This window comes from Amia ocellicauda, chromosome 1, assembly GCF_036373705.1.
Source record: "Amia ocellicauda isolate fAmiCal2 chromosome 1, fAmiCal2.hap1, whole genome shotgun sequence".
NCBI classification, from domain to species: Eukaryota; Metazoa; Chordata; class Actinopteri; order Amiiformes; family Amiidae; genus Amia; species Amia ocellicauda.
The window spans coordinates 22,306,928-22,334,012 of record NC_089850.1 but is presented as its reverse complement, the minus strand read 5'-3'; the positions used below and the strand labels follow the sequence as shown (position 1 = coordinate 22,334,012).

Genomic DNA, 27,085 nt, shown 5'->3' with positions numbered 1-27,085 from the left:
AACCATGCCACGCTCAAAATTGCTTAAATCACCTTTCTTTCCCATTCAGACATTCAGTTTGGAGATCAGGAGATTGTCTTGACCAGGACCACACCCCTAAATGCATTGACGCAACTGCCATGTGATTGGTTGGTTAGATAATTGCATTAATGAGAAATTGAACAGGTGTTCCAAATAATCCTTTAGGTGAGTGTATAGTAGTAATATATAATATGCTCTGCTCCCTGCTTACATGCAATTTTACTATGGACCGCATTCCCATATCATTGTTTTATTTACTGTTAATTTAACATTTAACATTATTGTTGTGAGCTATTGTTCAGTGTAACTGTGCACCTGGCACCGCCTTGTCTGCAATCAGAATAGGCTGTTAATTGTGCTATTAGCATTCCTGACTTTGGAAGCACTTAGTTCAGCCAATTGCTGTAATACGGAGGAACTTGCACAGTCTTTCCAAGGCAGTGTAATTCAACGCAATTCAGGTGTTTGCTCTGCCAGTTAGTTACAGGTGGACTATTTAACAACCCCCAGGACCTCTGCAACAGCAGTCAGTGCCAGCAGCCTTCAGTGCCCCCCCTCTGAAGGGCCACACTTTTAAAGGACAGGGACTCTAGCTGTGGTACTTCAGCGAAAAGAAGACTGCAAGGAGACGCTGCACATCAACACTAGACTATCTAGCCGATCCTGTCCTACTCCCTCCTGCCCCTTGGCCTGCACCTGCTCACCACTGCCTCTCTAATCCCTCTAACCTCATATCTCTGCCTCTCCTCTCCTCCTCCCCTCCCCCTTTTGCCTCCAAGCAGAGGGCTGCTGCTCTCCCCTTCTCTCTTCTTCTCTGTCCCCCATGCAGTAGAAATCTCTGAATTCCATGCAGTAGAAATCAGTAGAAATCACCTCTACCTCTCACCCCTTCCTTTTAGTTCTCTATCGCCCGCCTAGTCCACTCGCCTCCTTCCTGGATGAACTTTGACTTCCTTCTCTCCTAGCTCACCTACCCTCACTCTCCTCACCTACCATCCTCCAGGGAGACTTCAACATCTGCATCTCTAAGTTTTATGCTTTAGCAAATACACCGATCAGCCATAACATTATGACAGCCTTGCAGACCTTTGGCATTCTAGTTGTCAATTTGTTGAGGTAATCGGAAGAGATTTCACCCCATGCTTCTTGAAGCACCTTCCACAAGCTGGATTGGCTTATTGTGCATTTCTTACGTACCATGCTGCTCCCACAACAGGTCAATAGGATTGAGATCCGGTGACTGTGCTGGCCACTCCGTTATAGACAGAATACCAGCTGACTGCTTCTTCCCTAAATAGTTCTTGCATAGTTTGGAGCTGTGCTTTGGGTCATTGTCCTGTTGTAGGAGGAAATTGGCTCTAATCAAGTGCCGTCCACAGGGTATGGCATGGTCTTGCAAAATGGTGTGATAGCCTTCCTTCCTTAAGATCCCTTTTACCCTGTACAAACCTCCCACTTTACCACCACCAAAGCACCCCCAGACCATCACATTGCCTCCACCATGCTTGACAGATGGCGTCAAGCACTCCTCCAGCATCTTTTCATTTGGTCTGCATCTCACGAATGTTCTTCTTTGTGATCCGAACACCTCAAACTTAGATTTGTCTGTCCATAACACTTTTCTCCAATCTTCCTCTGTCCAGTGTCTGTGTTCTTTTGCTCATCTTAATATTTTCTTTTTATTGGCCAGTCTGAGATATGGTTTTTTTTTTTGGAACTCTGCCTAGAAGGCCAGCATCCTGGAGTCGCCTCTTCACTGTTGACATTGAGACTGGTGTTTTGTGGGTTCTATTTAATGAAGCTGCCGGTTGAGGACCTGTGAGGCGACCTGTGTTTCTCAAACTAGACACTCTAATGTATTTGTCCTCTTGCTCAGTTGTGCACGGGGGCCTCCCACTCCTCTTTCTGTTCTGGTTAGAGCTAGTTTGTGCTATTCTGTGAAGGGAGTAGTGCACAGTGTTGTACGAGTTCTTCAGTTTCTTGGCAATTTCTCACAAGGAATAGCCTTAATTTCTCAGAACAAGTACAGTGAGGGAAAAAAGTATTTGATCCCCTGCTGATTTTGTACGTTTGTCCACTGACAAAGAAATGATCAGTCTATAATTTTAATGGTAGGTGTATTTTAACAGTGAGAGACACAATAACAACAAATAAATCCAGAAAAATGCATTTCAAAAAAGATGCAAATGAATTTATAAGTATTTGATCCCCTATCAATCAGCAAGATTTCTGGCTCCCAGGTGTCTTTTATACAGGTAACGAGCTGAGATTAGGAGCACTAAGGGAGTGCTCCTAATCTCAGCTCGTTACCTGTATAAAAGACACCTGTCTACAGAAGCAATCAATCAATCAGATTCCAAATTCTCCACCATGGCCAAGACCAAAGAGCTGTCCAAGGATTTCAGAGACAAGATTGTAGACCTACACAAGGCTGGAATGGGCTACAAGACCATCGCCAAGCAGCTTGGTGAGAAGGTGACAACAGTTGGTGCAATTATTCGCAAATGGAAGAAACACAAAATAACTGTCAGTCTCCCTCGGTCTGGGGCTCCATGCAAGATCTCACCTCGTGGAGTTTCAATGATCATGAGAACGGTGAGGAATCAGCCCAGAACTACACAGGAGGATCTTGTTAATGATCTCAAGGCAGCTGGGACCATAGTCACCAAAAAAACAACTGGTAACACACTATGCCGTGAAGGACTGAAATCCTGCAGCGCCCACAAGGTCCCCCTGCTCAAGAAAGCACAAGTTCATTGGCAAACTTCAGACGGGCCTGTACATCTGAATGATTCAGAGGAGAACTGGGTGAAAGTGTTGTGGTCAGATGAGACCAAAATCGAGCTCTTTGGCATCAACTCAACTCGCCGTGTTTGGAGGAGGAGGAATGCTGCCTATGACCCCAAGAACACCATCCCCACCGTCAAACTTGGAGGTGGAAACATTATGCTTTGGGGGTGTTTTTCTGCTAAGGGGACAGGACAACTGCACCGCATCAAAGGGTCGATGGACGGGGCCATGTACCATCAAATCTTGGGTGAGAACCTCCTTTCCTCAGCCAGGGTATTGAAAATGGGTCGTGGATGGGTATTCCAGCATGACAATGACCCAAAACACACAACCAAGGCAACAAAGGAGTGGCTCAAGAAGAAGCACATTAAGGTCCTGGAGTGGCCTAGCCAGTCTCCACACCTTAATCCCATAGAAAATCTGTGGAGGGAGCTGAAGGTTCGAGTTGCCAAACGTCAGCCTCGAAACCTTAATGACTTGGAGAGGATCTGCAAAGAGGAGTGGGACAAAATCCCTCCTGAGATGTGTGCAAACCTGGTGGCCAACTACAAGAAACGTCTGACCTCTGTGATTGCCAACAAGGGTTTTGCCACCAAGTACTAAGTCGAAGGGGTCAAATACTTATTTCCGTCATTAACATGCAAATCAATGTATAACTTTTTTGAAATGCGTTTTTCTGGATTTTTTGGTTGTTATTCTGTCTCTCACTGTTAAAATACACCTACCATTAAAATTATAGACTGATCATTTCTTTGTCAGTGGGCAAACGTACAAAATCAGCATGGAATTAAATACTTCTTTCCCTCACTGTATATTACTTATATTGTTTTCCCTCTGTGCTTTCAAATTAAGAAATGCAGTACTACAGCAATATTCACAAACGGGGGCTGTGTTGCACATGGCCAGCTATGGCCACTTCAGAAGTGGAAACAAGGCAAACGTTGTCAGTCTCACCCTATTAGGACTCCACCCAACATCTGATTGCATTTAATTACCTTAATGATTAGCCTAGAAAATATTTTTTTTGTTTTGTTTTATAATGTTTAACAGTCTTAATTCATTTTGGAATAAGGCAGTAACATAACAAAATGTGGAAAAAGTGAAGCGCTGTGAATACTTTCCGGATGCACTGTATAAGGATTTGTTTTTTATTATTATTATTATTTCTTTCTTGGCAGAAGCCCTTGTCCAGGGCAATTTACAAAACATACTTACCTATTAAATTCTAGCTACAAAGGACTTGTGCTGCTGTAGAAAATTCATTTAAATTAATTAACCAAGATGAACAATTACCATGAAGCAGTAATCACTGAAACTGGTCATGGAGGGCAATTATCCATCAGGTTTTAATGTTAATTATTTAATCAATCACCTATAATGACTTTTTATATATTCAAGTTCTTATTTTAAATGATCCATGTTATTTCTGTTTTATACATTACTTCATGCTTTTTCTTGAGAGTGAGCGAGGGACCTTTGGTATCTCTTAAAAAACAAGTTATCGGGTACAGGCACATAGTTTCTTTAAGAGAAGGCCTGCATCCAAATGTATTTTGCATGCAACAGCCAATGCCTTTTTGTAAATTGGCTGGCGTGTGCGTCTGGGGTAGCATCAGCATCTGGTTATATAGTGTACTGTCTTAAACGGGAGACAATTAACTATATGCTGAAGGGTATTGGATGGTCTTATTAATGTTTTGTGTGTGTGTTCCTATATATATATATATATATATATATATATATATATATATAATATAATTTAACATGCTTTGTTTTGATTTTTGTTTACTTACAGCGCAAGTCACGAAAGAAGATATGTATTCTTGTTGTGGTTCTCGTAATACTTGCTGTGGTGATTGGATTAATCATCTGGGCATCTTTGAGAAAGTGAAGATTTTCAATTACAATTTGACACTCTATGGGCAGGTTTCACAGACCCAGATTGGCACTAGTTATGCACTGCCCAATGTTATTTTAGCTACAGTAGTCCTAGACTAGTGCAAATCAAGGTCTGTGAAACCAGCCATATATGTTTTTATCACTGTACTTTATAATGAAATATGTATTCATAGTTTATAGTCCCTCACTGTATAGACTGATGAGTTTCAGAAGAAAGATATTTTTTGTGGCCATTTTGAGCCTGTAATCGAACCCACAATTGCTGATGCTCCAGATACTCAACTAGTGTAAAGAAGGCCAGTTTTAATGCTTCTTTAATCAGCACAACAGTTTTCAGCTGTGCTAACATTATTGCAAAAGGGTTCTCTAATGATCAATTAGCCTTTAAAAATGATAAACTTGGATTAGCAAACACAGCGTGCCATTGGAACACAGAACTGATGGTTGCTGATATTCCATTACAAATCGGCCGTTTCCCGTTACAGTAGTCATTTACAACATTAACAATGTCAACACTGTATTTCTGATCAATTTTATGTTACTTTAATGGACAAAAAAAATGCTTGTCCTTGTTTTTGAAGGAAATTTCTACGTGACCCCAAATTTATGAATGGTAGTGTACACTGTAAATGCTGACAAACATCCCTAATCACATATATAAGTATACTTTACTCAATTTTTAACAATAAGTAGGTGTCACTTGTTAAAGTCAAGTTCTCTGCACTTTTAGGGAGAAAACATGACGCAACATTTAAGGACTGGGCCAAGGGCAGTTGGATTTTATTTTCTTTGCTTCTATTTCTGGCATTGTTTGTGTTAGGATGGAATAGGTTTGCTCTTGTGGAAATTATATAATGTTAGCAGGGTTTTATTTCAGTCCGTTTATTAGTATTGGCATTTTCAATTTTTATATGGTATATTGTTGTGGAGATCCTCCCCGTCCCACTTTGGTCAATTCATATTTTTTTTACTTTTTTGTGTATTAATGAGTTTGGATTATAACTGGGGATCCCTGTCTGTGTTATGTGTCTAAGAATCAGTGATCCAAGAAACCTGTCAGTGGGGTAAAAGAAGTGCGGTAAAGCCTACTAGACAGGACCTAGTCCTCTTATTCAAAACTCAGTGGTGTAGATGACTACATCTGTGACAATTATTAAAATTGTTCCTGCCCTCTACATCTACTCTTTCAAGTATAATTGCACAGAAAAGTTACACATTTCTGCTTTTTTGTTGAATGTTTCATTTTTAAATGTGATTTAAGATTAATTATTTTAGCATGATATGTGTGCCCTACTGAATTATTAATATTGTTTACAAAATAACTGAAAAGCTTGATAGTGTGGAAGTATTGTTTATATAGTTTTCATGTTATTACACCACACAAATTGAATAATTTGGAAAGTGTTGCCTTACTTTGGCAATTTATTTCTTACTTTTATTGTAAGATAAAACACTGACTTTATTGTAATTTTTTACATGACTTTAGTGGTCAAAATCAACTTACTCTGCATAGTACATTCATGTAAACACACAACCTTACCTTTTTGAACTTATTCTATAAATCCATTGTCAATCTTGATTAAGAAAAGACAGATATACCACACATTTACTGCAAGCAATTGGTTACATTAAAAAATGATTTAAAATAACACTTTTAATATGTAACTTTGCTGCACTATATATATAGTATATTTTCATAGATATGTTTTTTATTCTTTGTACAGTTTCGTTCTAGAGGAATTAGGGTGATATATTTTTAAAGTAACAATGAACTTCAGTGCTTTTCAAAATCATGGATAGAAAAAAGCATAAATCAGAGGATTAAATGCGGAATTAATGTAAACCAAACATAAAACAGCAGTAAACAGTACTTCTGGAATCCTTACAATGAAAAAGAAGAAAATCAAATTAACTATGTAGTAAGGGAGGTAGCAACCTATAAAGACACCCATTATTATTCCTAGTGTTTTAGCAGCTTTGTGCTCTCTGTTGCGCTGTGCTATTCTTCTACTGTCTTCAAGTGTAAATGTTCTGTCTTCCATTATTTGTATTAGTCTTACTTGGTTTCTGGCAACAGTGTAAATGCGTTCATATATCCCAATCATGACGAAACAGGGAACAAAAAAGTTAGGAAATCCAGGTATATCCAAATGTTATTAACAGGAACTACACAGGCACCCTCACATGATAGCATTGCAACCAATTCCTGACTTTGGTCATTGGATGAGGAGAAAAACGCTCCAAAGGTACATAATGCTCCCAATACCCACGCTAGAATTATAAAAATCCAGGCTACTCTGATGTTGATTTTGTTTGCATAACGAAGAGGCTCACACACTGCATAGTAGCGATCAATAGCTGTTGGGTGCTGTCCCTTTAAGGACGTTGATTTCGGGGCTCGCCTAGGAAACAGGAGAAAGCCCATGTTGTTCTCGTGTTTTGCGAAGAGCTGTAATGATTCTTGATGAAACTGTTATTTGAAGCTAATTATTCCCAGCGTGGTGAGCAATACTTTGTTGTTATAAGTATATCGATGGTTCTAGATTTTAAGCGACCACGTACTTACGCAACATTACAGTACTGGAGGCGATGTATCACGTGTGTCACGTTTAGGCTTATTCATCGTGGACGCATCTAATCGTCTATTGATAGGAATCTCTCTCGTTGCCTAATTTACACATTTGTTTTGATGTTTGTGTAGACATCTGCTGTTTTATTACGTGTTGAAATGTTCTTGCAATATATGTTGCATTTGATTGGTAAACAAAGTTTAAATACGTATTTGTAATACGGAAATCTGTATTGATTGATTACATTATGTAAGATTTAAAGTTTATGAAAGATATATTTGATTATATCTGCTAGGTTTAGTAGTGGAAGACCTGACTAAGTGTTATGTGCAACAATTTGGATGTTAATTTGTCCCTTTTGATTGTGTTTTTTCTCTAACAGTTTGACCACATACACGTACATCACAGATTGTGATTACAATTACAAAGATAAACAAAAAACAAAGACCAACTTAAATTACATTGTGAGTTCTGCACAAGGGAAATAAAGACTCAAAACCGATATCTACTTATTAATGTTATCTTTATTGGTAACACTAACAATTAAACACAAGTGAAAAACGGAAGTATTGCCAACCAAATTTGAAATACATGATTCATGATTGGCAAAAACCAATATATATACCAACATACCATATACCAACAATGTTCAACCATTTGGATCACACTGAATGGAAGAACAAATATCCCGAGAATGAAATCAACAATTGCTAGAGAAAGAACCAACAGATTATTTGGTGAATGAAGCTGCTTGAAATGAGAGATGGAAATAATCACAACCAGATTGCCACCAACTGTGATTAGCACTGTTAGAACAAACAAAAAATACAAAACTGCTCTTTCACCAACCAACCTGGACAGTTTAATGCAGGATGTGTTAACATTTTCAAAGCAGTACTCTACTGAGTCCATCTGAATGAAGGATGACTTCATCTTGCTGAGGCTGAAAGTGAGGTATTGTTGAAACCAAAAGACACAAATTCAGTCAGAAGTAAATCAAAAATCTCCTGTTGAGAGATAGATGTTTACATTTAATAAATTTGATGTTTAAATATTCAATAAAATCTCCTACATTTCTAATATTTTAAATCTATTTAAATCTTAAAATTTAAATGCTTGTAATGTTGAAAAAGTCACAAACATGTTTGTATTATAACTTAAGTGTTTCCTGAGGTTATTCACTCTCAGGATATTGTAATTCAGTAAAAGATAAAGCAAGTCACTGCAATCTACTGAAAATACAAATATAACCTCCACATTGTAGTGCTCCCATTAGTAAAATACATTACCTTATCACATAACAACTTCTTCATTGATGAAGACCCCATGTGGACTTCCAATCCTCTGGATTCTTATAATGTGTCGAGTCCTGGTTGTAAAGCAGACTTAGACCCCGTTCACACTTATTAGGCCGGCCCTGGGCCACCTCAAATTTAGTCCGGCTTTTTTCAGACACCCCGTTCACACTTGTGGTTTTAGGAGGCCTAAGTGCGTTCACATATGCGGGCGAAAAGGCAGCCTAAATGAAATGCATGCCGGGAATAAACAAATCTGCTCAAACAAACCAGTGACGCAGCACATTAGATCTGCTTACAGGTGTGTGCGATGTATTTATAATCACAACTTATTAATATCGATTGGCTATTGTTCGGTTCTATATTTTATTTGAAAGTAATCTTACCCTTTGCAGCCGAAGCTTTCTAAAATAATTTAAAATGTGCTGGTTCAATGGGGAATCTAATTCATATATTTCCCTTTTCAAATGTCTATCTTCAGCTCTTCAAGTCTAAAAGTGCTGTTATACAATTCACCCAAAAGTGAAGCACCTTTATTAGGACATCTGCATTAAATCACAAGAAATCGTGTGCATTAGTATGCAATCATATGCATCGAAAGCAGCCTCTGTGACGTGTCTATAGTGAAATCAGACAGCAGCGCTGCGCTCCTGCGGTTTCTGTTTTAACTTAGTCTTCATCCACATTGCAAACAGTACTGGTTTTTGTGATTGTACTGCTCAGCTCAATATAACTGCATTTCGGATTGCATAGTAAATAACTGGTCTCGTATTAAAATGCACTGATTTGAATGGAAACCTGCTTCGGTAAAATTTATATCGTTTTAATACAAAATGCGGATAATTAATAAAGTTATGGTCCCGTTCACAATTTCACAATGTAATTTCATAATTTCCACGTGTAAAATGCATACTGTTAAATTTCAGACCTCAATCATACTTAGTACAAGAAAAAACAATAGCAAGTTTACCAGCTACACACACCAGCGTTCACATTTACATTTAGGCCGGCATTAGGCCGGGTCGAAAGATTTAGGCCGGGTCGAAAAGCGGGACTAGTTTTGACCCGGCCCTGTGCCAGCCTAAATCTCAAGTGTGAACAGGGTCTTATATACAGTGTGAGAGCTCCCTGGAGTTCAGTGACACTTGGATATCTTGGAAGATAATGAAATGTGATTGGTTACAAAGACCAGTTGTACTCATCATTTCAGAACACAGTGAAGCCATGGGTTGTGGGGGAGTGGTGTGTAATGTAATGTAAAATGCTTTATATAGTTTTTTTATATGTGATTGTTTTTGATCAAAAAATTCGTTTTTAACTCTTATTAGTGCCTGAAGAACCTTTTAAAGAAGTGAAGGAGGCTTTGAAACAGGGGTTAAATTGGGGCTGAACGGACCAGCACTCTCTAGGTCAGAGCAGGGGCGTGCTGACGGTGATTCCTCCGGTAAGACTGGGGGGGGGGGGGGGGTTAACTGTAATTTCGCCAGGTAAGACCGGGGGGCCTTAGCACGTCAGTATAATATCATCACGCAGAAAGCCCCAGAAGCCCGGGTCTAACGACGCCGATGGGTCAGAGGAGGGAAAAATCAACCCGTATAGTAAAACATGTTTTGACCATCGCATCTTTTGCTTAGTTTTACTTGCAGCCTGAACCATATTTCCTGTCGCTGTCAATTTATCATCCCATCATGTTTCAGCTTTGTTAGAGGGCATCCCAGTCATTGCCTTCCTGTAGTAGTGGAGAAAGCTCAGTGTGAAACGCGAGCATCAAAGAATGCAAGAGGCAGAGCATGCACAAACTCACAAATTTAAAATCTAATCAGTTAATTTAAATTGCGCTAGCAAGGTAAGTTCACTGTCCACCTAACCAAACTTAAATGCAATAATCTTATGTACGATTTACCCCAGATAATGTCCAAGTTTGTTTATCAAATTATGTTCAAGGAGTTCAAGAAGAAGGAGATAACACCAAGAAAAGAGCAGGAGGGAGAGGAGAGAGAGAGACACACCGCTGCCTACCTGACCCAGATTGACCTAAACTGCCCTGTGAGGAGAAGAGGAGAAAACGGGTATTATCTGTTTCTTTCTGTAATCCAAGAGAAGCTTAATATTACTTATTTTCAGTAATATAATTGAATTATATTAGTTTCCTATTTTTGTCACAAATTAATGATTATTGCACATCATGTGACTTGACTGCATCTTCCCTCTAAAAAGAATCTTAAAAGAGAAACCAAGTGACCTATGAGTTTTCAGTTCAACTATTTATTTAGATTGACTGAAAAACCAAGCATATTAAATTATCTTACATAGTGGTGGCCAGTACGGGGAGATGGCGGATATTTGCTACAAGTCACAGATTGCTCTGAGAGTATTAATGTGCATGCATTAGACTGAATAGCGCCGTATATCCGACTCTTGCCTGAAAGACGAACCTTGCGTAACTGTGTCTTCAGCATAACCAGGATAGTACAGACTGTATCATTGACCGTAGGAATGTGTTTACTGCGCATTCAACTCCAAGGAGGAAAACCACTAAGTGTGGGCGAGTGATTTAAAAGTCACCTTCTGTAAACAGAGGCAAACATGGAACATGGAACATGGAATCCAGTGTGTCCATAAGGACTGAATTAAACTCACAATAGCAAAGTGTCCTAGTACTTTGTTGCAGAACTTAGAGTCCTGTTTAGCGGAGTTAACAAACGAAAAAGTTAAAAAGCCACAACTGAAATTATCTGCTCTTTATGGGTTAGCTCAGTGTGTTAACTGATCATTCTGCAGAGGTAGAAACAAAATTGAAACTTGTTAGCAATGAGAAATCTACCCTGCTTTTACAAAATGCAGAGTTGAAACTTCAAATGCAAACAGTAAGCAATAATGCTGTTATCACAGCTGCTGCCTGTTTCGATAAAGAACAAAATTATTCCAAGTCGAGGGGCCTCATGTTTTCTTAAACATAGAGCCTGACTATGGGCATTGTCCCCCTCATCATCCAAACTGGGAAAAGAAACAGAATTCTGGTTACAAGCGCAATAAGGGCAGATGTGACCGCGCTGGAGCTCAGACTCACACTAACCCCAAATTAAACAGACAGGCCGGGACACCCCGAGGGGCGGTACCTAACGTGACTCCTCCCACCTACGATGAGTCAAAGGCAGCACCGACTCCTCCTCAGTACTCAACTCCTCCCCTGTATCCGCAGAAAGAGCTACAGCTCCTGCGTCAGGAAGTGCAACAACTGCACACTGATATCATAGGGAAAGCAGCCCATGCACAGAAAGCATAGGGGTGTGTGGCCTCCCTGAAGGTAGAAATGAAGCTCTACCGGGACAGATAGGATAGGCCGATCTTAAGAGCAGCTGTTGACAGAGGCCCACAGCAATGCATGCTCTTAGACACTGGTGCTTCTGTATTTGTCCTACATGCTCAATCTCCACACACACACACACACACACACATTATCTACAGGTATTACAGCTAATGTATCTGGGGTTAAGGGAGACATGACTACTGTTATGAAGGGTACTAAATGTAATTTGAAAATAGGGGATTATCAAACAACTTGGTCTCCTATATTAATGCCTTTACCTGAGGGTCAGTCAATTATTGGTTTGGATGTCTTGAGAAGAGAAGGTGTAATACTTGATTACGCTAATAATCAGATTTGGTTTCACAGAGGCAGAAATGTTGTGTACACTGTTAGTGATTCACATGCAGTATGTACTATTAAGTCACCAGGTGAATTACCGCATCCATTCAATGAAAATTATGCAGTGAGGCAAATAATAGCAAAATACTCTGATGTTTGCCAGGCATAAGCATGATTGTGGTAATGTGGGTCAGGAGGAAGACATCAATGGTCCTCCTCACAAATTTCAAAAACAATATGGGATACCCACTGAAAGTCACGAATCTGTTGCAACTGTTATTAGTTCTCTGTTACAGCAAGGAGTCATAAGACATTGTACTTCTACAACAAACTCTCCTATTTGGCCCGTGCGGAAGCCAGATGGATCTTGGAGACTGTCCCGTGTCCCAACTGACATGAAAGGTCTTCACAGTGCTGGACATTTCCAATGGTTTCTGGAGCATTCCACTTGCTCAAAATAGCCAATACAAATTTGCTTTCACTTTTCACAATCAGCAATACACATGGACTCGCTTATAATTCTCCAACCATTTTTCACAAACGGATGGCTGATGCTATAAAAGGTTTTTCCAGACCTGAGTGCCTTGTCCAATACGTCAATGATCTACTGCTCGCTACAACTACAGAAGAATCCCCTTTTACTAGCTGGTTTGAAAATCAACCCAAAGAAAGTGCAATTGTTTCGAGACTCTGTTTCATATCTAGGAGTTACTCTGGAGTTTCCTCCAGAGGGGAAATCACCTGACAATGCCAAGGTTTAGCTAATCACAAAGTTGCCTTTTCCTGACACTAAAACTGCATTGCGTTCTTTCCTAGGTTTGATGAGATAACAGAGACTTTATTCCAGAGTTTGCTGCTTTTGCAAAGCCACTATACGAACGTTTGCTAAAAGAGGTGCCTGAAGATTTCTACAGTAATGAAACTTGGACAGAGAACCACACTAAAGCCAAGTTAAAACAAGCATTAGTACAAGCTACTGTGCTGCTAACTCCAAACCCTATACTGCCTTTCTGCCTAGAGGTGGGCTCCTCCAAAGAAGCACAGACTGACCTACTTTGTCAAGAACACCACGGTGTGCTGAAACCAGTAGCCTTCACCTCCCGGTGTCTTCAGGGTGTTGAGAGACAGTACGATACGTGCACTAGACACTTGTTAGCGACTTATTGGGCAGTGAAACATTTCACTTATATTACAGGACTGAACAAAGTGGTGCTGCACACACCGCATACTCCACTGAACTTGTTATTGAAGCCCACAGATACTTTAGTTTCATCACCGAGACTTTCGCATTGGACTTTGTTAATGTTGCAATGTGAACCACATTGATTCCACAAATGTTGCTTATGCAGGGTAAACCACATGAGTGTCCATTGCCTGACACTGATATTTTGCCTAATCCTTTTGTTTTTGAGCCGCGTTCACAGGTTCCGAATGTGTATATTGATGGATCAGCATACATTTGTAAGAACTCTGGTAGATTGCTAGCAGGTTTTGCAATATTGTTCCCTGAGTACACTGTTAAATTTTCTTGTCCAGGACAATCGTCACAATATTCTGAATTGGCAGCTTTGCTAGAAGCCCTTAGGATAACTGATGATTCTGCAGATATTTATACAAATAGTGCTTATGTTGTTACTGCACGTACCTTGCTACCTCTCTATGCCAAAAACTATTTCAGATGATCGTCCCTTGAAACATGCTACCTTACTACAACATATCTGGTCTTCTATTTAGTCTAGACCAGGAGAAAATGCTATTTTGAAAGTTAAGGCCCATGTGAGAAAGGATCGGAGAGGTTCAGCATCATATCAGAAATGATGAAGCTGATCGGAGTGCTAATTTGCTGCTAGACACTGTGGTCCGTGGCATTTGCCAGATCCATTGCCTACCAATGAAAATGTCTCTGCCTTGGTGAACTCACAGTCTCTTTTTGAGATTCAAAAATTAAATTCAGACATCCAGACTAATATTCACTGGCATTTGCAGGAGATTGAGGCTTTTCCTTGCAAGCGTGCCACTGCTGCCACTACCGAAAACTCTCATACAAAAAGTGTTCACTAGGTGGGGACTGCCGAAGGTGATTGATAGTGATCGAGGAACACATTTCACATCAGTGTAGTGAAAGTTATGTGTCAAGCATTAGGCATCACTCAGAAATTACATATTCCATTCCATCCTCAATCGTCAGGAGTAGTTGAGCGTGGAAACCGCACTCTAAAAAGACTTTTGAAAAACGTGTCAAGACAATCCAAAAAGGTGGGCTGAGGCTTTACCTCTGTGCCTAATGGCAATGCGGTCAACACCACACTCCACTACCAGAATTACACCACATCAAGCAATGACTGGACGTCTTATGCATGTCCCAGGACATTGTTTGCTTCCTTTAGAAGAACAACCTGTTCTTTTGCAAGCTGCTAATGTGACTTGGTTACGAAATTACCTAGCGTGTGTAGATCAAATGCAACGCTTTGTAGCAAAACAATTAGGTCAGAAACAGAGACAAATTAAGAAATATTTTGACACCAAAGTTCATGAAGAAGAACTGCAGATTGGTGACAGATGTATGATTCAAAATTACAAACACAAACGCCATACCTTAGAAGCCGATTGGTATGGACCATTCCTCATTGTGGACAAATTAAGTCCAGCAGTGTACAAAGTCAAAATTCAGGAGAAAGGCAACGATACTCTTAAATGGTTTCACGTCAATCAGATAAAAACTGTTAAGTGATCACTGCTACCCTTGATCTTTTAGGTGTTCCTGAGAGCTCACTTCTACCTACTATAATAGTATCCATTTGTGTTAACCTCATTTAAACTCTATAATATGTGTTACTGAATCTGTAGTTCGTAGACATTTGGTTTGTGATGTATATGATGTGCAAACTTGTTGATCCCTGTCACTTTAATTTCTAGAACTGTTGAAAACTGTTAGTGTTACCAATTGAAACCCCACATATAGACACCAAAACTATAGGTTTTGTTTTTATTTTTTATACAGCTGCAAATGTGATGAGGTCCCTATATAATGTGTTTGATGTAGATATTATTACACATGGAAAAGTATGAACTCAACCACAATTACCTCCATTTGTAGGTCAAATGAGAACCTCATGGCATGTTGTGGATCATACTGAATGTTGTATTACCTATCGCTCTACTCTGATGTGTACATGTAACATTATTGGAGAATCATTACTGTTTAGGGTTAATAACATTACCAAGTTATCAACCTTACATGCTGTACCTTTGGATAAAATAGGATATTTGCAAGCATGACCAGTAGGCAATCACACGTGGTGCATTACAACAAACCATTATTATTTGTACAATAATTTGGAATGTCCAATAATTAACTCCACTTTCTGTGTTCAAACCAGAAGTGCAATTAAGATTATTGATCTGACCTTGCCTTATATTCCGCAAGAATTAAATTTTGCACCCACGTTGCTGGCTATGTTTGCAGAGATCCTGAAACCTGTTGATGCTGAGGTTTTAGAGAAGTTAGAGCCTTTATTGAAACATTCTGATATAATTCTTCTCAAACTAAAAATTAAAACACAAAAAGTTCAACAGGGGGTACAACATTTGATTTCTGGAAAATATGGATGGAAATACGGAGATCACTTGCAAACATTCTTGGTGGGATTTTGCTTTTAAAGGTGCTACTTTCTTGTTTGTGTTAATTGTTACTATATGTATGTTTTATTCCCTACGTCGTCTAATATGTACTTATTATAGTGATGTTATCGCCATTCATCGTGAGACATTAGTTTCACATAATAAGCTTGTTTGTGTAGCGTTAAGTGTTGGGGTGTATTTTGATAAGAGCATTCATAGCTCTGAGCTGAAGCTCTGATCTGAAGAAGACCTCTCCCCCAAAGTTATCAGATTTCCTCATCAGCATGTGAACTGGTTTACATCAAAGTGGCAGTCTTGGGAGGATGGCACTGAGAATGGGCCAAATAGCTTGGAATCCCTGCTGTGAGATGTCTGGTGAAGGGGGCCTGTAGGCAATAAAAACTCTTTGAAGTGGACTAGAGCTGAAATCCCGACACAGAGCTACGAACCCGGGCAAACCAGCATTTCCAAAAGATGGCATGGATTGACATCAGTCATAAATCAAGCCCCCCTCCAATAGAACACTGGGGGCTGAAACCGAAATCCATTCTCACAAACTCAAGAACCAATCACCTATTGATCTGACAGGCGTGTAAATGGTAGTGCACGGCATCTCTCTCTCTCTCTCTCTCTCTCTCTCTCTCACCTGAACCAGTAACTCGCTGTCACAGCTCAACCTGTAGCTCTGTTGCCAGAACCAGAACCAGAAACCAACCAATTCTTTGCCGGCAACAGAAGAGTTAAACTGGGAGAAGGAGATTGAGCCGTACGAAGAATTCTTTAAAGAACTTTATTCAGTTAAAGTACTTTAGAACCTGCGCCTGCCCACCTGTGCCCACCTGATCAGTGGAGTTTTACAGCTTGACAATTGACTAAGTCGACTGAATACGAAAGTGTCAGTCATTTAAATAGCTATTGAGTCTTAAGAAACTCGACCCTTGGAACCAAATGGCCCTGCTTTCCTCAAAGACTTTGTCTTCAAGTAACTACGGTGGAACCCTGCTTGCAAAGAAGATTTTGTACACAACCTTGGAGCCTTCAAACCAGTGGAAAATCTGTTTGGAAACGACTCTACATTCGCGAAACCCCAATTTCCAGGTGCATCGACTGAGTGGAAGTTCTTGGACAAAGCCGAACCGGACTGCCTTTGTTCCAAACCACACGGACCTCGTGCCGTGTGCTGTTATCTGAGCCCGAAGCCAGAGAGGCCTCTCTGCGACGAAGTTCAGATAAGTTTCACAGATGGAGTTTATCATTCATGACACTTGAGAAATCAATTAGAAATGTTAATCTGTGATTCATAACTCTAGAATGTGTAATATCATTTAGTTTTGCTTAAATATGAATGTGTGTTGCATTAAACTGTTTTGTTGACAATTTTAGACATAAAAATAAAAACGCCGAGAAATATCTTCTCATTCCTGTTTAACTGTTTAGTCTGAAATTGACACAAGTTAATAGACATTAGATTATTGGTGGCCCTGCCTATCCTTAATCATTGAATAATAATCAGTTAAGGGAAATTGTGGTAACAAGTAATGATAGGATCTTTCTCGGCACCTAAACATAAATGAGACTGATATATATATAACGAGAAGTTACCTGATATAAATACTAACCTGCGTAGTTACTTGATGTCCGACTAACAATACTAATAAGAGACTCACCTTCGTCTTACTAACCAGTATTGTAGTCAATGTGTTTATAACCTTTTTTGTTTAACGATTTGTGTGTTATCATATGTGATCCCATGGTCTTTGATTTGGTCACGGAAGTGATTTGTCTTTGATTTGTTGATCTCGAGTTGAATTTTAATTAGTTTTTCCCTTTTGTATAATTAGTGTAGTGCTACATTTAGTCTTTGTTTTTAATAAATTTGACAATTTATATCTTTGGAATTTGTGTCTACGTCCAATTATTACAGAAATTGAGTTCTACAAGATTCCAGGATTCGTGATAAGGTGATACTATAAATTCACTTCTTTAATTGAAATGTATAAGTGTACCTCACGCTACATTTGGTAAATCCAGGTTTTATAATAAGCATGGTTATCTAATCTATCTCACATACTTATACTTATATAACCTCACAACTACATATAATAGGTGCATTGACTAAATGTTTACTTGTATTTTGCAATTCCTATGTTTTTATTTTTTTGTTTTGTATTTTTGTATTATTTTATTATTTACTGAAAGGTCAAACATCTGTTGAATGTTTTTCCCTTCCAAGGTGGGGACTGTAATATATTATTTGTTAGAATGTATTTTTCTATGGGACATTCTGTCCTATCTTGTTCAGTAGAGGAAACAGACTTCCTTCCTTTTATCTAGTTCCATGGTAGCCCCTGGTAGCCTAGCTTATCTATGTGTCCAGAGACCAAAAGGGTACCTGTCCTCTGATTGGCTCCTAGCCAAATTCCAAAGGACCCCCACTTACTAAATTACATTAGCATAAAGCACACAACTCATGGTGGTGGCAAAATGTGATTGGTTGAAAGGAAACCTTATAAAAGGAAAAGAAAGAGAAGTTTAGTTCTGTTCAAGGAGTTCAAAAAGAAGGAGATAACAACAAGAAAAGAGCAGGAGGGAGAGGAGAAAGAGAGACACACCGCTGCCTACCTGACCCAGATTGACCTAAACTGCCCTGTGTGAGGAGAAAGAAGAAACCAGGTATTATCTGTTTCTTTTTGTAATCCAGCAGAAGCTTAATATTACTTATTTTCAGTAATATAATTGATTGATATTAGTTTCCTATTTTTGTCACAAATAAATTATTATTGCACATTTGTGACTTGACTGCATCTTCCCTCTAAAAATAATCTTTAAAGAGAAACCAATTGACCTTTGAGTTTTCAGTTCAACTATTTAATTAGATTGACTGAAAAACCAAGCATCTCAAATTATCTTACACAACTTACTGTATCTTAAAGAGATGGACAGCAAAGGAGCCAAGCAGAATTTGCTGACTGATTATTTTCAAGTGTATTTCGTCGTGATTTTGTATTATTACTATACAATAACAGTGTACACCATTTAAATAAATTAAACACAGTGTTACTTATTTTACTGTAGTTCAGGAATCAGTTACTTTTGTTTTGCAGTGTGAATTACTCTGACTATTCCTAACAGAAAGATAGATGTAATTCACTGAATTTGAAGCAGTGCAGTACTGTTTCACATCTTCTAACCTCCTGCCCTAAGAAAGTGTGACCTACAGTAGTCTATGTGGTGATGTATATTTCTGCAGCAGTAGTGGTGATGCTGACAGTGTGTAAACCTGCTGGTGATCATTTCTATCTCTCACTTCAAGCAGCTCCACACACCAACCAACCTGCTCCTGCTCTCACTGGCTGTGGCAGGCCTTCTAATGGGAGTGACTGTGATGCCTTTCTGTTTAATTGTATTAATAGAAACTTGTATTTTGGAAAAACTGTATGTATGATTTATAATATGTTTCGTTTTGTCTTAATCATGTTGCATGCATTGCTACTGATCGCTATTTGGCTGTATGTGACCCCTTACTTTATTCAACTAAAATAACTTAATATAAATTGGTTGATAAAAATGCTTAACTGATTGTTGTCACTGCTATATAATTTAGCACTGATTTACTTCAATGGCAATATGTGCGGTGTTCAAGAAATTAATATTTGTTATGGAGACTGTTTATTTGTAATAAGTAAAAGATGGGGGATAGTAGATCTATTCATTGCATTTATATTGCCTTGCTCTGTAATGATAATACTCTATATGAAAGGTTTTTTTGTGGCAAAAAGACATGTTAAAGTCATAAGTGCAGAAACAAAAAGGAAAAAATGATGAAAACAAAAGTAAGAAGATCACCATTACATCTGAAAGAAAGGCTGAAGAACATGTTCAGGAATTGTAGCTGTCTTTCTCCTTAGCTTGGTTCCCTATTATATCTGCACTCTTGTTGATGCTAATGTGAGCTTGACTTCATCTTCTGTGGTAATTCATTTTGTAAACTGGGTTCTATATTTTAATTCTGCTGTGAATCCCATCATTTATGCTTTATTTTACCCATGGTTTCAGAAGTCTTTAAAATGTATTGAAATGTTAAGGATATTTAAACCAGCATCATCTTTGTTGAAATTGTTTCAGCAAAAAGAGTAATCATGTCAATCATCAAATAATTCAAGTATCAGGTGTATGAATATAGGTATGTAAGACCTACACCATACCTGTGGTAGAATCCTTAGTTATTCTGACATGTTCTGATATGTTTTATTACAAGTTGGCTGTCAAAGGTGGGGGTTACATGCAAAGCTAAGAAAGCAATTATCAACATGAAATATTGATTAGTATAAATGTATAGGTTATGTATTATGTAATATAATGGATTGCTGTCATTTTATCATAAACTTATTTTAATTCAAATACCATCCAATAACTTTACAATTATGTTAATGACAGGTGAGACTAGCACCTCAGTTTTAATACACAATACCATCTTCACAATTAGATTCAGTCTGGTGTGTGTTTAGTGTCAATATCATGTTTAATAGAAAGCTCTTGACTCATGTGTCTTTTTTCTGGGGATACTGTGTTTTGTGAGGAATGGAATATGTTCATACCTTACCTAAATCCCTAAATTTGTGCACCAGTAAATCAAATCTAAAATGTAATAATTACAATAGTACTTACATTTTTGTAGTGCTTTTCACACCAAGATGTCTTAAAGTGCAGTACAGTAACACAACAAAATAACAGCAATGCAAAGTAAACTTAATATTTGTAAAAAGAAATACAAAAAGTAGGCACTACACTAGTTTTTATGAGTTCACATGTGCTTGGCACTGTTATTGAATGCTCTTGTATTCATTTTAAATGACAATGTTTTGCTGCAATATTCCTTAGCATAAATTATTAATGAAGACAGCCCTTTACAGTTTCCTTTCACACAGAAAGACATTATTAATAAATAACCCTAGAAACTAGAGTTATAGTATATGGAGAAAGCAAGAAAAACATCAGGAAATAAATACTTCTTTACTTAGATTAAAAACTGGGTATACAAGTAGGGATGTGACGGAGCTGACAGAAATCTGACAGAAAGCATTAAGTCCGTGCGAATGCGGATGTAGTGTATTAAGTTTAAGTTGAGAGGCATGTTGTATTTGCCAGTGTTACTGTAAAATCAATTTGCTAGTTTTTAGAAATCAGAAACGTGTGGTGGAAGAAAGATTTGGAGTTGGGAGTTCTAGTCAGAATTTATTACGTGCACAGGAGGAACAGTGCAACACAGAACTCAAAGGATTTTAGGCTTGTATGTGTAACGTCCTCAAGGACCAAAGGAAAGGATTCAAGTGCAGGCTTAGAGTTGAAGCAGATAATCCGATAAGGGCAAACGATAGAGAGTAAACAGGGACAGTCCAGGTCAATCGATCAAGCGAACAGGCTAGTGGGGAGATCCAAAAAGGGGTAAACAAGAGAGGGAACAAGAGGTCAATATACACGGTAAGGCAATCAAGAAACAATGCTCAGAATTGATCCAGGAGAGAATGCAAGACTTCGCGATTATGATGGGAAACAGAGGGGTTTAAATACTATGTAGAGGAGAGGGTTTGAACTAGGTGAAGGAGTGATTAGCCAATGGTAAAAGAGGAAGACAGAACAGGTGCACCTGGAAGGAAAGAATATGGAGAAACTGGTTGTGCTGGATAGAGGAAAGGAGAAGCACTAGATTAGTAGTTGGGAGAGGGAGACCTCTGGTGGTGAACTAAGGTAGGAGCAGGGGAGACCGTGACAGTATGACACTGTTCCCCAAATGTTTTGAGACAGAACAAAGCTTTTATACCCCCTCTGGGACATACCCTCAAGGGGCCTTAACATTTTACAAACAGTGTCTGAATGGTCATTTCTAATAACTAGCAGTGATTTCATTGGCATTCTAAACTAAGTCTTCCCATCTTACCAATATTATGATTATTACTCATGAATAATAATCATTAACCTCTACATTGCCAATTGCATTAGAAGGCACTTTGCAGATAATACGTTGCAAGAAAGGAATGTGAGCTGCTGATAACCAAGTGAGGAGTAACAGCACACCAAGGACAAAGGCAGAATAGGATTTCTATATTTTCCCCCCACATTGCCTCCTTTTGTCACAATGTGACAACTATTCCCTATTTCCCATATACACCCACATTTAGTGGCTTTCCTATATTAACCATGGTTTGTTGCATTAGTTTTTTTTCCTTTGAAGGAGTTTATAAAAAAAACTATTAAAAAAGACCTGCGTATAGTTTTTTGCATTTTTAGGAGTTTATAAAAATACTATTAAAAAAAGACCTGCTTAAAGACACACACAAACACTGACAATATATTTTACTAACTAGAATTCCCGACTTGGTATTTTCAGATATATCATACAGTGGAGCACTTTTTGAACAGACCACATATCACTATGATACATATGACTATCTGAGTTCTATAGCAAACCCAAGCCTAGCTACACTCTTTAGGACAAGATCAACAATTTTAAGCATTAGCCCTTTTCATGTTTCCTGGTTCATGAAATCAGAAGTTCGAGAAGCAGGGTATCTTTAATTCCAGCATCAGTATTATGGAAGAGATAAAAAGAGCTGTTGTCGTGTACCACAGTGTAGTAATAGTCGTGTCATGATTTCCCAAGCAATTTAGAGCTTTGACACAAGTGGATGGAGTCATTTTAAAAGAAACAAGGGTGTAGATTTTGGGATAAAACCAGGAAGCACATTCGTATAATCTCAGCACTTTAAGATCTGATGTCTTAATTTCACCAAATGGTTGAAAACTTCCAAAGAAAGGAACTGTGCCCAAATGGAATGATTGGGGAGATCGACTGCCAACCAAAGAGTTGCCATTTGACAGAGTAATGGTTCGTCTTGGTGTCTGTCATATTCTTTGCACCCCTGCTGACACTACCATCAGGAGTTAGGGGGCTAACACACTGAAAATACATGATATTATTAGCAGTAAAAACACCCAATGATTGAGCAGGCAGTCAGTTCAACATTATTAATAGAAACACCAGCTGTGACAAAGCCAAATCAATTATAAATTATACAAAAAAGGTGTTAATAATACCAACAGGTTTCAATTTGTTATAATTAACTTTTATGGCATGACAATCCTACTAAAAATCTACAACAGCCAGAGAGAGGAGCAACAGGTTGGTTGGTGTGTGAAGCTGCTTGAAGTGAGAGATAGAAATGATCAACAGCAGGTTTCCACACACTGTCAGCATCACCACTGCTGCTGCAGAAATATACATCACCACATAGACTGCTGCAGGTCGCACTTCCCTAGGGCAGGAGGAGTTAGAAGACTGGAAACAGTACTGCACAGTGGTTGAAGTGTGAAGCTCTGCCTATCTTAAAAATAAAACCAAAATTCGAATCTTTCAATTAAAAAATACAGAAAAGTGAAAATATTTTTCAGTTTTTCAGAACTTTCAAAAAATTGAATTGATTAGCATTACATGGCCCAATCTGACTGTAAAGGAATTGTCTGTCTCTCAGTCTTCCTGGCACTCCTGTCATTCCCATGGCTGCAGCTGGCATTGCATTGCTGGTGGTGTCCCTGTTCATGAGTCTTTTCTGTGAGCTCCACAGCTGTCATATTTGCATATAAAGGCATTCAGGAGAGCTACCTCTTTAACATGGTTGGAAATGCAGTGATACCATTTCACAGAGTGATGAGGAAAATTGTAGCACAAGCACAGCAGTCAGCTTTGTCTACTCCTCCCATATATCGATTGTAATCCTCTACGCACAGTGTTTTTTGCATTACTACATAACCTTCAGGCTCTTTGCTGTGGATCCTTTTTTAAATTACTTTGTTGTCATGCACAGTGTAAAGCAACATTACTGTGTCAGTGTCTTACAAAACGTTTTCTAAAAGGGGCCCCTTCTGAAGAAAGACAGGCTTTTCTCCTGGCTTCATTTTCAAAGCTTTGAACTACTGAAGCATGCCTTTACAGTTCATTTTGACAGTGCCACAAGTGCTGGTGTTTTCATTTACATGCAGTAACTCAAACTGGGCAGGGCAAGTTGAATAGTTGTCAGAGTACACTACATGGCCTTAACTCAATCAATAGTAGGGTAAAAAGTCTGCTATACACAGCCTCCTGGAAAAACGGGGAAAATAACTAAACCTAGAACTCTTGAAATCAACTTTAATAGAATACTGGGCGAATAGAAATACCTAAAACCCTACCCTAATTAGAAAGGAAAATTAGTTAAAGAATAAAAGGAATACTAATTAAAACCTATGTAAAACTAAATTATTCCCTTTAATAAGATAGTAGCATATAATAACAGAACAAGAAAGTGCAAAAGCAGATTGTATTCTGTCTCAGTAGCTCCACAGGTCTGGCCCCACATGGCAATCAATGCACCAGCAGACTCCTAACACTGCTGGCGTTGCTCCACTTATTTTCTCAAGCATCTCTCCGCTCAGCTAGGACAGGCATATCATTGAACATTTCTCTCTCATAACAGGTCTCTCCATTAGCAAGGGTCCTTGCTTTGTCCCATGCCAGGCGCCTAACTTTTCTTCATGTATTAATATTGCAGACATTTAGTGTATAGTGTTTCTAACTGCTTATATGTATTTAAATGCAGGGGCGGATCGACCACTAGAGGCACTAGGGCACCAGCCCACCATAGCAGAACATGAGAAACAAACGTTCACAGTTATCAGGGTTGGGAGGGTTACTTTTAAAAAGTATTCCGTTACAGAATACTGATTACCTTGTTTTGAAAATAATCTCTAACCTAATTCAATGCATTACTCCAGGTCTGTAACGTAATGAGAATACTTTTAGATTACTTTTGGAATACTTTTTTTCTTTATAAAAGAAAAAAAGCAGCTGAATTCAAGAAGTGAAACAAAATGTACTACACATTCTAATATGGATGACGGATTGAAATTGTTTATTTGTGTCCACAGTTCAAACAATTAAAATGGAAATTAAGGTTTGCATCAGTTTAATTTTCTTGCATATTTATACTTTGCATTTGTAGTACATGATTTTTTATGATTTTTATGTTAATGTCAAAGAAGGTGTATCATGTTCAGTAATTTTAATGCAGGAGTTGGTTTCAGTTTTCTGCTAATCACTGATATAGTGATAAGTCGCCCTGGACAAGGGAAATAAATAAATAAATAAATAAATAGACACTCAAAATGTATTGTTACATTTGTACCTGTATTTGTGGTTTTCTTTCATTTTAATGTAATATGTTAAAGGTTGTCTCATAGATGGGTTGGGACTTGTGTCCTCCAAAGAACGACACCCTCGGCTTCACACCCAAACACTGTCGTGCGCAGGCAGCTGCGACTCGAGTAACGCCGAACTGAAAAGAAGCAGCGCTGTTGTGTCTCATCCTTTCTCCTGTTTCACAGGTTGGTGGCACTATGTAAAACACACATATTATACAATAATAAATGGGCTAATATTAAGGGTATATGATGCCCGAGTAAAAACTGAGAAGTGTGTATCGGGTCATTTGACAAATTGTGCCACGCAAACAGGGAGGTAAAAGTCAGCCACATACCATCTCTTTATTGTTTTTTCACTTCGAATGATTTTAAACTCCTGTCAGTTTTATTTTAGAAAACAAAGCAAACATTCCGTTATTAAAGTGTTAAACTGCAAAACCTTTTCATGAAATGTTTTATAAATATGTAATTTCTACTGGATAAGTATTTTTAATCGTGTTACCTGTTTGTTAGCGTCTTAGTCCCTCCACTTCAATGGAATTAGCATTAGATTACCATATTAGTCTTCCGGTTTTAATTACGTTTTTGGTAGAGATAAATTGTATGTAATATAGGTGCAAGAGAAACTACTGTGGGTAGAATTAAATTGTATGTAATATAGGTGCAAGAGAAACTACTGTGGGTAGAATTAAATTGTATGTAATATAGGTGCAAGAGAAACTACTGTGGGTAGAGATAAATTGTATGTAATATAGGTGCAAGAGAAACTACTGTGGGTAGAGATAAATTGTATGTAATATAGGTGCAAGAGAAACTACTGTGGGTAGAATTAAATTGTATGTAATATAGGTGCAAGAGAAACTACTGTGGGTAGAATTAAATTGTATGTAATATAGGTGCAAGAGAAACTACTGTGGGTAGAATTAAATTGTATGTAATATAGGTGCAAGAGAAACTACTGTGGGTAGAGATAAATTGTATGTAATATAGATGCAAGAGAAACTACTGTGGGTAGAGATAAATTGTATGTAATATAGGTGCAAGAGAAACTACTGTGGGTAGAATAAAATTGTATGTAATATAGGTGCAAGAGAAACTACTGTGGGTAGAATTAAATTGTATGTAATATAGGTGCAAGAGAAACTACTGTGGGTAGAGATAAATTGTATGTAATATAGGTTCAAGAGAAACTACTGTGGGTAGAATTAAATTGTATGTAATATAGGTGCAAGAGAAACTACTGTGGGTAGAATTAAATTGTATGTAATATAGGTGCAAGAGAAACTACTGTGGGTAGAATTAAATTGTATGTAATATAGGTGCAAGAGAAACTACTGTGGGTAGAATTAAATTGTATGTAATATAGGTGCAAGAGAAACTACTGTGGGTAGAGATAAATTGTATGTAATATAGGTTCATGAGAAACTACTGTGGGTAGAATTAAAATGTATGTAATATAGGTGTAATTTCCATTACTGTGGATAGAGGTTTAATGTATGTAATATAGGTGCAGAAAAATGGTGTGCTCTTACAATGTAGTTTTGAGTAGTTTATGGAACTTTGTATTTTATTTTTGGCAACAAGGAAATGTTGACTGACTTTGTATTGAGAAAATGCTAAATAAACGAGTTGGGACTTGAGTAACGCCTAACTGAAAAGAAGTCAGCACTGTTGTGTCTCATCCTTTCTCCTGTTTCACAGGATTATCATCTGTTAACGTGGTCCTATTCCTGGGACCTGTAACAATAATAATAATACAGTGAAACCTATTTTCTTTCAAACTTAAATAGGTACCGTGTCTGTAAATTGTAAGCACGTTTAATGCTTATAAAGACTACAGTTTATTTTGTTCTATCTGTGAAGAGTTCTGGGAGAAGTGAGATTAACAAGGGATAAACAAGGAGCAGGTGAGATAATTGAAACAATTATGAGGGGAATCAGGAGAAAATTGATTGAAAAACTGGAGTATGGGTCATCTAGTGGTGAAGATCATTATGCAGGCCTGA

General features: G+C 38.2%; 1 protein-coding gene, 1 long non-coding RNA gene and 1 pseudogene across 6 annotated transcripts in view; 2 read left to right on the top strand and 1 right to left on the bottom strand.

Moving 5' to 3' along the window:
• Positions 1–6,419: 6,419 nt before the first annotated feature.
• Positions 6,420–10,231, bottom strand: LOC136758725 (trace amine-associated receptor 1-like). Its single transcript, XM_066713326.1, is given in 4 exon segments — positions 6,420–6,777; positions 6,981–7,112; positions 7,921–8,086; positions 10,216–10,231. Coding segments are annotated over 4 exon segments (672 nt in total).
• A 7,980-nt stretch (positions 10,232–18,211) lies between these two features.
• LOC136746617 (uncharacterized) overlaps positions 18,212–27,085 on the top strand; it is a 28,501-nt gene continuing 19,627 nt past the window's right edge. For all 5 annotated transcript variants that reach the window (XR_010816409.1, XR_010816411.1, XR_010816406.1 and 2 more), the window contains exons 1-2: positions 18,212–18,518; positions 25,107–25,262. This is a non-coding gene — a long non-coding RNA (uncharacterized LOC136746617). The remainder of the gene's footprint in view (positions 18,519–25,106; positions 25,263–27,085) is intronic.
• Positions 18,781–20,401, top strand: LOC136770907 (trace amine-associated receptor 13c-like; annotated as a pseudogene).